Source organism: Microtus oregoni, unplaced genomic scaffold (assembly GCF_018167655.1).
Source record: "Microtus oregoni isolate MIOR12 unplaced genomic scaffold, Mior012 000067F_ref0000223, whole genome shotgun sequence".
Taxonomy (NCBI): Eukaryota; Metazoa; Chordata; class Mammalia; order Rodentia; family Cricetidae; genus Microtus; species Microtus oregoni.
The window spans coordinates 8,443,983-8,458,942 of NW_024543974.1; the positions used below are offsets into that span (position 1 = coordinate 8,443,983).

Below are 14,960 nucleotides of genomic sequence, written 5' to 3' on the forward strand. Positions count from 1 at the left end.
CAACTGATCTATGAGTAGAGCATAGTATTATTAGTAATTATTTCATTGAATTTTTCCCAAGATATCTTAGGATTTCTGCTGCTGTAAAGATGTGCCATGACCACAGCAACTATTTAAATTATTTAATTAAATAATTACAGTATTCAATTATTATTTAAATTGTTTAATTGGGGTTGCTTACAGTTTTAGATATTTAGTGCATTATCATTGTTGTACAACATGGCAGCATGGTGGCAGACATGGTGCATGAGAAGGAGCTGAGAGTGGAGAAGAAGCTAAATCTGTAATGTAGAGGTGACAGGAAGAAGCTGAAATATTGGACATGGCTTGAGCATATATGAAACCTCAAAAGCCACCTCCACAGTGACACCCTTCTTACAACAAAGCCATACCTATTCCAATAAAACTATACCTCCCATTCCCTATGAGATTATGGAAATCAATCACATTCAAATTAACACATTCCACTCCTGGCCACCATAATTTTTTTTTTTTTGATTTTTCGAGACAAGGTTTCACTGTAGCTCTTAGTTCCTGTCCTGGAACTAGCTCTTGTAGACCAGGCTGGCCTCGAACTCACAGAGATCCGCCTGCCTCTGCCTCCCGAGTGCTGGGATTAAAGGCGTGCGCCACCATCACCCGGCAAAATTTTTAACAATATTATGATGCAAATTATATTTGGTCTAACTTAAAATGTCTCCAAAGTCAATCATAGTCTTAACAATGTTTTAAAGTGCAATGTCTCTTCATGAAATTTCCACTGTATTCCCCTATAAAATAAAAAAAAAACAGACCATATAGTTCCAACATATAATAGAAAGCACAGGGTATACATAAAATTCTAAAGCATAGGAAAGGGAACAAAGTAAAGAAATATTGGACCAAAGAAAGACCATAAATCAGTTGGGCAAACTCCAAGCTCTACATCTCCATGTCTGATGTCAAAACACTCATTCAGATCTCCAAATCCTTTCAACTTTGTTGAGTAAAACATACTTTTTTATCTTGTGCTGGTTCCAATCCCTGTGAACAGCTCTCCTTTGCAGGTATTCCACCTCTATGACATTTTCAATATCTTGGGGACTTAAAGGCAATTCAGGCTTCCATTTGCAACTTCACCCGATGTCCTCTCAAGGTATCCATTCAGGGACATCCCTGACATGTGGCTAGCCTCAGAGGTTATTCTTAGTCTCAGAATCAAATTCCATAGGTCTTTTCTTCTATCTTTAACTCCATAATCTTATGGCTGAAGATGTCATATCCTGCTACTTACTGGGGTCAGACAATGGCAATTACTTCTTGCATCTTACAAATAGCCAAGTCTCAAACTCAAAGATTCACTAGCTCTGGGATTAAAGGCATGTTCCACCACAGCTCTCTTTAAACTTTTCTTTAATTCCTTTTCACAAGTAGAAAACTTAGCTTTATGGAATCTTGCCCTGAAGTCACCACTCATCTTATCCTATTTCTTATTTGTTTATCTCCTTCGCCACAGGACTCAGCTGTATTCCACTTTCTGGTTCTCCTTTTCTCCTCAGAGTTTATATTGTGCAATTTACCCTAATCAGCTTGTTCCTTTTCATTATAAATCTTCCTTAGAGTTACCACTAATAACCACATGACATAATCTATATTATGTTTTTTTTTGAGATTTACACTTTCAATGGAATTATTTCCAAATTCTTCACTTAAGCCTCAGGCAGATTTTTCAGACAACAGTAAAAAATCATCCATTTGCTTCTCCAAAATATCACAGGAATGATATCTGGACAACATAATACAACTATTCTCTTATGAAGCCACTTGAGCAAGTCCTGCACAGTTCAAAACTTTCTCAGCATCATTGCCATCCATGTTCCTAGTATGGCCCATTAAGCAAAACATAAATCATTTGACTACTTTTCTAATTCAAGTACTAAATTTCTCCAAACAAAAACATTGTCAAGCCAGTTTCAGAAATATCCAGTAACTGATACCAACTTCTTTCTTAATTAGAATTTTTATTGTTATAAAGAGACACTATGACCATGGCAACTCTTAAGAGAGACAATTATTTAATTGGAGTATATTATATTTTCAGTCCATTATCATCATGGTGCAACTTGATGGCATGCAGGCAGACATGGTCCTGGAGAAGGAAGTGGGAGTAGAAAAGAAGCTATATCTTGTTCCAGAGTCAATAAGAAATTAACTGAGATAGTGGTCATAGCTAGAGCATATATGAGACCTCAAAGACTACCTCCAAAGTGATATGCTTTACACAACCAGGCCATACCTACTCCAACAAAGACACGCCTCCCAGTAGTACAAATCTCTATGAGATTATGGGTTCATATACATCCAAACTACCACATTAGTCCTATTTGCTACTCTTTTTGGGTCTCAGTGCTGTCCATCCTTTGGTTCCTGACCACCATCAACATGGTCTCAGGCTTGAGTTCCCTCTCTCATTGCATGGGCCTCGAGTTGGAGGTGTCATTGGTTGGCCACTCTCAAAAATGCAACACCCCCTACCCAAGCACAACTTGGAGGCAGAACAAATTACCAATTAAAGGTTTTGTGGCTGGGATGGTATCCCAATGTCATTGCTGAAAGACTTGCCTGATTTTAGAAGATGACTGGTGTAAGGTATTTTTCCACAGTAAATGGTATTTTGCCACAACAAACATGCATTCAAATTCTAATTAGACTCTACATTGTTGTTTAAGTTAAATGTTATGTCATTTGTTCTAAACTTATTTCTTCACATGTACTAAGGATGCTGAGTAGAATAACATATTCCCATGATGCAATTTTAAGCAGAAATCAATTCCTAGTACTCTTTCAAATTATGTCAAATATGTCTAAAATATATTAAATATATAAATAGAGATATTTGTGTAATATAATGTAACAAACTTTTGTATTGTTCACATGATGCAATATTGTATTATTGCTCACATGATAAACTTAGGACTTACTACAGACACTGGTATTTCATCTTTATATTCATTGTTATGCTAAATATATTTTAATATTCATCTTTAAGCTTTTGAAATGTATGATCATTCTTAATGACAAATTAGTTTAGCGTGCTTGTGCTATAGCTGTTAAAAGAGTTCTTATCAATAAAAGGGCAGAAAGTGCAGATGATAACTGAGAGAAATGAGATGTAAGAAATGAGAAAATGAGTTAATCTTAAGCATTTCTCTATATAGATTTGGTCTATGCATGAAGAGGAACATTTGATAGTATGCTACAGCATGAACATGGTCAACCAAAGTTGTTTTAATATGGATAATGGTGGTTAGTTATTTCCTGAAATGAATAAAAAAAATTGTTATTTTCATAATCAAAGGAACACAATTTTTCTGTTTATGGTCTTGAAATGATTGCTTCTTTGAGAAAGTACCCTTGCAACATTTATGACAAAACAAAATACAGAGAAATTTATACCTTATAGAAGAAGTAAGCATATATTTTCAAAATTTACTTCACTAAAATCTAGATGCTCATTATGTGAATGACCTTCATCCAGCATTTATGTTTGTAGTCTTTACCTTTCACACAATTTAAACAAAAAATGTGATTTGGGCCCAACTGTTTTATTGTTTTGAAGCCCATTTACTCTAGAAAATTATAATAGCTATATAACTTGTTAGTCATGTGATCAATAGAAAAGGTACAGGAGTGATTTTAACTCTATGTCAAGAAAAAAATTAGATCTTCAGGGAAAATATTATCATTTTTAAATTTAGAATTTTCAAAGAAAATTAGATATTAGTCTATTAATTTAGCATTCTAGTCTTCAAGTCTACAACTCTTATCTTTTTTGCAGTTCTTCTGCTGCATTATGTGATCTTGTGTACTCAACTCAGAGGCTTGGCATAAGAAAATAAATTAAAAATGTATTCTCAAAAGTTAGTTCATAAAATTTGAGAATATGCCTAAGGCTTAAAGTTACTTGCATATCGATTCATTTACTTTTTCCTCTATATTATAAATTATTCTAAAATTTTTATATGTTTTAAGTATAATAAATATTGCTATACATAGTAGTAAATATTATTCTTCACTTGACTCCATTGTCAAATATTTAACTATGTATAAAAATTATTTAAATTTTAAGTTATTTCCAAAGAAATGGGATAATATTTGTTGTAAAACTGCTTCCCTTAAATGTTAATTTTTAGGACTTAAATTTTAGAATCTAGAACAGCTTCAGACGGGATTACTTTATTAAAGTTATCAGAAATTATAAATTCCTGACAAGTATATGTGTACATCTTGCCAATTATATGGTGACCCCTGTTAACCAATTAAGGATTTTCATTTTTTGTCTAGTATAAGGGAGTAGTCTGGTTTTGACATATGTCACCAAATGGATCTTTACAGTGATTTGTATGATCAGGCTGAGTAGATCCTCCCTCAGCACTTCAAAGGTATTCTAAAACTTTAGAACACATTGATGAAAATGAACTCCCTCAACAGAAGACTCCTATCTGGAACAATATAAGAGCAGCTGTGATTTGTTTCAGGATATTTAATGCATATTGAAAATGTAGATATTTGTTCTAGGATTATGAAAATAAACAAGCATAGTGTAATATACCATGTTGTTATGTTATTCTTGATAAACTATTAATATTTATATAACTTAATTAGGAATTGCATATTCTACCTTTAAATATGTGTTCCTTTAATTTTGAATTGCAAATAGTCTAGGTATTTCAATTTTTATATTAATTAAGTATTTATTTAGATCATATATTCAAAAATAATTTTAAAACTACAGTTATAAAAGATAAGAATTCAATATTGTGTAGATGTCTCTTCACAAGTACTGAAAGTAAGAAAAAATTATATATATTTAGTGTAGTCAAACTACGCATGCATACACCATACAATTTCATATTATTGTTACATTTTTATATGTACAGATTATACCTGATTTATAAAACACTTCACAGTTTTAAAAAATCTTATTATTAAAACCAATGTAAAGAAGTTAGTGAGAGGATATGATGTGGAAAGGAAGCTTGAAACTAAACTTAATTTTCATCCCCAGAATCCACTCTCCTTGGGGAAAGAGAAGCCCTACATCCACAAGGTGTCCTCTTACCTAAATACATGCTGTTGCCCATTTTGGCTGGGGGGCACACATGTACGGTCATTGCAAAAAAGAAAGAGGAAAGAAAACCAGAACACCCTACATACAAAGAATTGTTTAAAACAAATATTTATTAATAAATATATTCATCTTCATTATTATTTAAAATTATATTTATATTGAAGTTTAATGATACCTTTATTATTATGTAAAATATATTTATATTAAATATTAAGGCTACTGTACACATACTTGTTGATAAATATTACATTTAATTACCTTCATCAGAAAAAAAGTTTGATTTACTCATTAATCATTAAGACTATAACATCGCAGAGGAAAAGCTTCATGTTTTTCTTGATGATAAAATATCTAGAACAAGCACACTGCAGGTAGATACAAGCAGATCTCAGTAAGTTTGAGGTCAGCCTGGTCTTAGAAGCAAGAATCAGTACAGTTGGAGTTGTTATATAAAGAAACCCTGTCTTCAAAAACAAAAATATAGATATACATAAAGATGTGTAGATGTAGATGCCGATAAATAAAAAATATAGAATAATGTGGATGATTCCAAAAATGTGTATGACTAATTTTTAAATATATATATTTTTAATATAATTACATCATTTTCCCCTTCTTTTTCTTCCTTCACAGTCTCTCTTGTACCCCTTTTCTCCCTTTCAAATTATTTTCTTCTATCTATTTTTGATATATATATATATATATATATATATATATATATATATATATATATGTGTGTGTGTGTGTGTATAAATGAGTTGGTATGATGTTGTTTTTTAAATTTATTTTATATAATGCAGACATCATAATTTTATATATGTTCTATTGTGTTATTATATTCTTAAATATATTGCTTTATATGATGACACTATTACCATCTGAAATTTTTATGTTGTTATTTCAAGTGTTTCATCAGAGTATGATGAAAAAAAAAACTTTTTTCCTTTACTTATTTTTCTTATTTTAATTTTTTTTGTTTTTATTGAGCTACACATGTTTCTTCAATCCATGCCCTTCCCTCCTCCCCTTCTGCCCACTCCCAAGACCCCAGTGCTCTTAATTTATTCAGGAGATATTGTCTTTTTCTCTTTCCTATGTAGATTCATGTATGTCTTAAGACCCTATTTGTTGGCTAGGCAGTATGGTATTGTGGACTGTAGGTTGTTTTTTTTTTTTTCTTTGATGTATGTCTAGAAGCCACGCATGACTGAATACATATTGTATTTGTCTTTCTGGATTTGGGTTACCTCACTCAATATGTTTTTTTTTCTAGATCTATCTATTTGCATGCAAATTTCAAGCTGCCATAACTTTTTACCACTGTGTAGTACTCTATTGTGTAAATGGACCACCTTTTCTTTATCCAGTATTCAGTTGAGGGGCATCTAGGTTGTATTCAAAGTTCTGGCTATGACAAGTAATGCTTCTATGAACATCGCTGAGCAAATGTCCTTGAGGTGTGATTGAGCATTCTTTGGGTACATACTAAACCATGGTATTACTGAGTCTTGAAGTAGATTATTCCCAATTTTCTGAGAAATCACCATACTAATTTCCAAAGAGGCACTCCTACCAGAAATAGGGAAATGTTCCACTTATCCCACACCCTCTCCAGCCTAAGCTGTCATCAATGTTTTCTATATTGGCCAATCTGACAGGTTTAAGATGGAATCTCAGAGTTGTTTTGATTTACATTTCTCTGTTAGCTAAGGATGTCAAGAGATTTTCCTTAAGTGTCTTTCAGCCATTTGAGATTCAGCTGTTGACAGAAGTTTCTTGGTTTCAGGAGATCACATTTAATTGTTACTATCAGTGTCTGTGCTACTGGAGTTATACTTAGCAAGTGATCTCCTATGCCAATGCGTTCAAGTGTACTTTCCACTTTGTCTTATATGAGGTTCAATGTAAGTGGAGACTGCTTCTTTGCCTCCCAGATGCTCAGACCCAAATAATAACAGAAAAACTATATTAATTACAATAATGTTTGGCCAAATCTTAGGCTTTTTATTAATTAACTCTTACAGCTTAAATTAACCCATTCCAATTATTTTATATTTTACAATGAGGTTAAATATATTTAAGGTTCTGGTAAGGTTCCAGGATGTCTGTCTCCTTCGGCAGCTATGTGGCATCTCCCTGACTCCACCTTCTTTTCTCTTCTATCTCTGCTTAGAATTTCTGTCTTGTTCTATTCTGCCATTTTATAGGCCCAGGCAGCTTCTTTATTCATTATCCAATAAAAGAAGCACATATACAGGGACTACTTCCCAAATCAATTTAGTTTGGTTGGTTTTATGTTGAGGTCTTTGATCCATTTGTACTTGAGTATTGAGCATGGCAATAAATAGGGATCTATTTGCATTCTTCTACATGTTGATATCCAGTTATGCCAGAATCATTCATTGATTATGATTTTTTATTCCACTTAATATTTTTAGCTTCTTTGTCAAAAATCAGGTATTCTTAGTGTGTGGATTGATATCTGGGTCTTTGATTTGATTTCATTGGTCTTCCTGTTTGTTTTTACGCCAACATATCCTGTCTGTTTTTATGTCTATTTTTAGCCTGTTTTCATTATTGTAACTCCAAGTGAGAGCTTGTGATGCTTCCAGAAGTTCCTTTGTCATATAGGCTTGTTTTGGCTATCCTGGGTTTTGTGTTTTTTTCCATATGAAGTTGCCAATTGTTCTTTTGAGATCCATGGAGAATTTTGCTGGAATTTTAGTGAACATTGCATTGAATCTGACGATTGCTTTTGATACAAATTCCAATTTTACTATGTTAATTCTACCTACCCAAAAGCATGGGAGATCTTTCCATTTTCTGGTGTCTATCTGCCAACCCAACCTTTATAAGGAAACCTTTACATGGAATAATCTTTATTCTCTTGAGATTTAATGAAAGTTGGTCAGTTTGATTTGAGTAAATCAATTTTCACTTTTTAGGTTAGGGAAACAATGGTCTTGACTATATTATTTTAAAACACTTGGTTTCTCTTTGGCTTTTGTTTTGATATTTTTTAAACTTTTTAATTATTAAAAAAAAATCCAGAAGGCAGCAGTGGCACATGCCTTTGATCCAAGCACTTGGGATGCAGGTAAATTGGAAGCATGAGGACCTTGAAAGAGGGTTGAAGGGGAAAGGAGAGGTAGAGAGAGGAGCAGAGACAAATGTAGAGCACAATAAAAATTAAAAAAAAAAAAGAAAATCATCCCTAGAGTATGGCTGCACACAACTGGCTTCCTTAGTAATCTACACACAGAATTCACTTCAAAGCAGGGGATGCCAATTCCTTTTCTGGAACCCTTCATGGAAATTGCATTAGTAATGTGTAATCTAGAAATAGAATATTGATATACATATGCAAATACAAAGGTATTGTCAGTGTATACTCACTGTTATCCTGGGATCAAATAATTTATGAAATATCATGTTTCATATTCTTGTAATCTTCCCTAAATAAAAGGCATATTTAAGGCAAAAAAAAACCCATCCAGAGCCCTTGAAGCAAGTCTATCTCCACACATCCCTTTCATTTTGAACTTTTAAATTACCAAATAACAGAATTCAGATCATTAAGGACAAGACTACATTGTAATTTTACCTTAGAAGTTAAAAGCAAGTATTTTATTTCTAATTTTCCATTTCATTGTAAGAAATGCACAAATAATACTGAGATAACATGTGTATTAATTGTTTATTGTAATAATGAATGAAATTATGTTTCATTGTGTGTGTTTGCAGGTGAATCTTCCCCAAAAATTCAATCAATTAATTGTGTAGAGTTTTAGGATTTTATTTAAAATATCAATCTTATACTAAGTATCTTTGGGAAGAACTATTATTTTTCTTTTCTTTTTTAGCACTTGATAACTTTTAAATTGCATTATTTCTTGATGATGAAACACCTTGTGAGGGAAAATAAATGTGTTGTGATATCCCAATGCCACTAAAAAAATAGTCAACAATCTTCTTTTATTAATTCATGTGATTTTATAATAATATTGCTTTCATACTACCATTTGCTCTTATGCTTGTTTTTTTTTTTTTACCTACTTTTACTCCATTAATTTTATGTCTCATTTGGAACTAGCTCAGTTTTAATTAATGTAGGTTTTATGCAATTTCAATTTGCTTGTCTTTTATGTTTTTATCTATATGTAAACATTTAAATATATATACTAAAACAAAAGTGAATAATAAGTAAGTTTTACTGTACATTTAAAATTTTACAAATAATAAACAAGACAACCATCTATATAGATTGATAGAAACCTAATATGTTATTACTTTAAGCTATTTATTTTAAAATTAGACTTGATTACTTGTTCTGAAACATGATGTCATTGTGTCTTTGAGAGAATATTAATTAAAATTTTAATCCTATTTTTATCTAGAATATTATTAGAATATACTTGAATCACCAACTTTAATTCTATGAAATAATGTATATATTTAGTTAAGAGGACAGTTCTAGGAAAATTTTCTTAAACAATAATAAGAACAATTTTACTGAACCACTGTCTATTGATTTTTGTCAGTTATATTTATTTTTATTACTAGAAATTGGAGAAAGAGAACCCTTGGTAAAACATGCTGATTTTTGATTACTATGTTTCTAGTAGAGATTTATATAAATAAATTGGCATTGTAATCATGTACTGAATATTCCTTTCACAGTTAATGAAGTTGGAATTGTATTTATTTCTTGCAAAACAGTGAGCTACTAACTAATGGTTACAAGCACATAGCCATTTGTTAAAGACAAATTATTGCATGCTGAAAGTGCAACATATCACATAAGCTTGGTCAAACACCAGTCATTCAAACTTCAAAAGACAAAATTAATAAATTTAAATATTCTTTACATTAATATACACTCTGAGAAATTAGGTTGAGAATAAATGGAAAATCATGTAATTTATTCTAATGTAATTTTTATGTTATAGTATATAGTATTTTCAAAAGAAAAGAAAATATATATTGTTTAAGTTTATACAAATCTCTTTTTAGCTTTCATTCCTGGACTAAAGAAAGGTACAGTAGAAACAAATACAAAACTTCACTAAAATGCATGTCACATTTCAAAATGAATTTATTTGTGTTTTAAGAACTTTTTAAAGTGTAAAACCATTTAAAATTTAACTTCTTGCTTCAGATATTAAAAAATAACTGCTGTCTAAAAGAATATTTCTTAGGTTTCTTATCTTGACTACTTGAATGACTTTTTCCAATTTCTTTTCATCAATTTGCATGTAACAAAATTATAGTCATATAGTCATTTAGTTGACTGAAAATAGTTCCTTTCAAATTAACTATTGATTTGTTTATTTATTCCTCTAACAAGGTGAATATTTTCAACATTTGAATGAATAAAAATATAGAATTTTATGTTTCAGCATTTCTTTTTTAATTTGGTCTAAAATTTTTCATGCTCTACTTATGCTTATCAAAATAGTCTCATTCACCTTTCTTGTATGTAAGGAATACTTTTATCAATATTTATGGTGAAGATTATTTGTAAAGCTCCCCTAATATAAAATAAGATAAAAACAACCAGTATTTTTAAACATGAAATTTAAGCAACCAGTTAAAAGGTATATAATTTTAAATTTTTGTTTATAGAATTTAAAACTGTTATTGGATATTTTGAATGCTTCACATATTTATGCTCATTTTTCATTTTATATTTGAAAATGGCTTTTCTTTTGTTTTACTGTGGTCCAAAATTTGTATTTAATTTTGCTTTAAAAGCTTTAAAGTTGAAATCAATATTGCATTGACATTCTAAGCAAACAGAAACCTCATCTTGAAAAACTCAAAAGAAAAACCATTTTCCAGAATCCTTGTTCTGATACCTAATATCCTTTTCTGCAATATTATATTCTTTCATGGATATGAAAACATGTCATAACTGGCTTTCTGTGCTTTACTTATTTTACTCAGCAATGTGCCTTCATAAACTCTTTATAGAGGTATAGTGGAAAGAGAATTTGAATATAAGTTATTACCGCATGTATTCTGATGATTGTATTATACCTGTCTATATGAGTACACTCAGTGAAGTCATTTAACATTAAAAAACCTACATTTATTTGTTTCCTTTCTTCTCTATCCATTTTCTTCTCTTACTTCCCTCTTTTTCTCTTTGTTATTTATCCCTCCTGCCTTCTTCTCTTCATAACCAAATCTGGCCGTGAACACAACATATACACATAATCTTAAACTTAGAAGGGTGCTGAGATTACAAACATAAACTATAACATCTGATTTGTGTGGTGCTAAAGACTGAAACCAAGGCTTTGGGTATACTAGACAAGAACTCAACCAATTGAGATAATTTCCCAGATTCATTTATTTCATTTTAAAGGTTGTAGTAACCACATGTCCAGAAATATAATACTGTAATTCAAATACATAGAACTTGACATTATTTAGTATTCATATATGCAAATATTTGTGTATGTTGTTGTACAGCAAACATTTGTCATTCTCATCACACTTTCATATGTAAGCTCTGATGAATGGATGATTAAAAGAAATCCCACAGTAGCTCAGAATTGAGAAATAGATAGTCATTTATTTAGGGTTAACTCACAAATTAGAATTCTCTGCTTGAATGGTGGACAGAGATCGAATCCAGCAATCCAACAATCTGAACGAATGAGCAGCCAGGGCAAAGGAAGAACGGGCAGAGGCAGGGTTTGCATGCTCAAATATAGTATAAGAGGCCATGCCCCAGTAAGCTAGTAACCACAAGCTGCAAGCCTTCCTACAGCACCCCCCGTTTCATTTAAATAAGAGAATTCTAAGCCTAATACAAAATTATATATAATAAGAACAAATATCTTATCCTAACTAGCTTAAGTCTTGTATAATAAATAACTTGGCCAAGTCATGAGAGGAAAGTAACTACAATTATCTAGTCTTCAACCCTATCAAAGATATGAGAAGGAAAATAATATTACTTGAGTAAGCAGGAAGTGCAATCAAGCAACTTCCAAAATGTGCAACAAATGATAGAGACAACCTGGGCAATCACCCAAAAGTCTCATTTGCAATGTTGAACCAAACAACTTTGACTAAGGCCTAGAAAAACTGACAGACCATTTTAAAAGACAAAAATTTCAAAACCATCTTACCCTGTCTTCACAAGATTTGACAGTCCGGCTTATCCATTTCTGGATACTATGTATCTTTTCACTAGTTGAGGCATGGGCATTTATTTGCCCAAAGGCCAGTTTTGCTAAGAAGGAAACAAGCTCCAAGTGTAGTGTCTTCTGTACTCAACATTCTTTCGGGAATAGATTGGTGCTGGCAGGAACAATTGAGTGTCACTTCAACAGAACTCTATGTTATGAAAAGTCTAGTGCCCTCTTCTGGCCTGAAGGCATACACACAGACAGAATTTTGCATACATAATAAATAAATAAACATTTAAAAAAAATAAAATGACATTTTCTACAGCTCTTTGAAGTGGTTGAAAATTACCTCTCTATGCAGAATAGAATCTGTTTGTAGCTAAAGAATCTGATTAGTCTAACTATAAGTATGACAAACATGGATGATTATTGATCTATAATTCTTAATACCTCTATAACTTAAAGACTAAGACAACAAAAACCTATGCAATAAACGAGGATGACCTCCAAATATAAACAATGTATAAGTATCTTGATCAGAGGTAGAAATGTACATTGCATTATCATAAATTTATATCAATATATAAAAATGTTTAAGCAGAGGTAGAAGCATGCATGCACAAAATATTCAGTATAATTTAACTTTGTACCAATATACAAGAATCTATATCAATGTACTTGCCTATAAATAACTCACAAATATTCACTCTATTACTCACTATTATTAGTGTGAGTAAACTTATACCAATCTATTATCCCATCCAGTTTCACCCCCTTTTTTGCAAGAAGATCTCTGAGCCTATAAATTTCGCCAAACCCCAACCCTATACCAATTATAATCAACCCCTAAATAATGTCTCTAACCCTGAGGACAAACTTTGTTGGGAGAGGGGACGTTGTCTTCTAGAATTACTTCCAGCTGTCATGGGGTGCAACGTTCTTTGTGAAATTAAAATGATGGTTAAGTTCCAAGGTTAATGTCTGGTATAATTGCAAATAGTCTCTGAGTATTTGGTGGAGATCTGGCCAGAAAGTTGTAAAAATGTGCACCATTTCAGCTAATGAAGTTGGAAACATCTTGTGCAGCTGATAACCCAAAACAGGTCTTGTAGTAGAGCTATCAGCATCATTATGTCATATCAGCCAGGTGGAGTTGTTGTTGTGGGGTCTCATCTTCTTTGTAGATACTTCAAAGATTACTGCAGGAAAATTCTTTGTTCATTGTGGAAAACTTAAGCATTATTTATATAGACATACACTGACATATATATTCAATGAAAGGTACAACAAAGACAAAAATAAATATGATGAAAAGTAAAATTTTTTCTTAATTCTTTTTTTTTCTGTTCCATATCATGGCTCCTGAAATGAGACAGAAACTCTGGAATTTTCTTTTAACAGAATGCTTGGATTTAAAGAAGGACAGAGCCTTGTCCAACTCCAAAACTCTATATATTCATAAATATAAATACATACATATATAAATATATACATGAATATATATTTAACATTTCTTCTTACAAATCATATTCAATTTTCTTAGTGACCCTTATTGGGTACTTATTTTTCCATCTGTCCATATACAAGCATCCATGGTCTCTTGAATTTTTGAAGATCAGTATTTTCCTGCAAAGACAAGAACAGAACCCTGGCCCAAACTTTATGAAATTTCCTTACTATCTGTATGGTTGTCACCAATGTGGAAGAGCTGTCATTTCTCTTTTTCAAATTATTTTCTCTCAGTCTCCTGAAATGGCTCACTTACTAAAAGCCTCGTTGCTAAGACTCTATAAAAACAAAATGTAATTCATCTGTATGAGGAATAGGCATGGCCTTTCATAGAATATCTCTTTTTCTATTTAGACATTAATGAAAATGTGTTTTTAATGAAAATGTGTTTCACAGGTAAACATTAATGAAGAGTTTTAAGTTACTAATTATAATATGTACATTACAATTGATCTCTTTAACTATTTCAAAAACCTCTATATATTAACATGCCACAGGACTAAATCAGCTAAAGTTTTGTTAGCTTTTTTGATGGCTAACAATAGACATAAAATGTCATAGAAAAATATTTGCAGAAAGTATTAAGTCTTATCAAGCATTCAGATTTGAATATTTTAATATCTAAATAGTTTTCTTCAGGTAATTTATGACAAGATAATTATACAAAATTCATTATATATTGTATATTAACACAAAGCTAGACAAAATGCAACTCCTAATAAAATTGTGTTACTTTTTAGTGGTTTTTATAACAAAGAAAATGGAAGCAAAGTTGAAACTATTTATCATACAAAAATAGAGTAGAAAAGAAAACAGAGTCTATTTTGGAGACAGTATATTTATTAAAGTCTAAAATATCTATAACACTTCACTATTATCATTCTGAAAAAACTTTTGGTATAGCATTGAATAATAATAAAACCAGTGATAACAAAAGACCTTACTCAAATTTTGTAGTTTGAATTTGTATGTTTACTTTTAAAAATTTAGAGGTACATGAAATAAATGACATTACAAATTGGCAACTGTTTAATAGAACAATTTATATGAGCCATAAACATTGTGAAAGTTCTAAATATGTCTGAAAAAGTTTAAATTTACTTAAAAGGAAAATTTGTATACCACAGAAATTATTCATGTTTATGTAAATTTGTCTTTAGATAGTATTGATTTTAAGACCTGTAGCCAAAGAGCATTGA

General features: G+C 31.2%; 1 protein-coding gene across 9 annotated transcripts in view; it reads left to right on the forward strand.

The window, feature by feature from the left end:
* LOC121440456 (protocadherin-11 X-linked) overlaps positions 1 to 14,960 on the forward strand; it is a 511,499-nt gene that overhangs the window by 453,612 nt on the left and 42,927 nt on the right. For 5 of the 9 annotated variants that reach the window (XM_041641214.1, XM_041641220.1, XM_041641216.1 and 2 more), the window contains one exon: positions 10,124 to 10,147. The exons of the other annotated variants lie outside the window; for them this stretch is intronic. In XM_041641214.1, the coding sequence (XP_041497148.1) occupies positions 10,124 to 10,147 (24 nt within the window). The remainder of the gene's footprint in view (positions 1 to 10,123; positions 10,148 to 14,960) is intronic. 9 annotated transcript variants of the gene reach the window in all.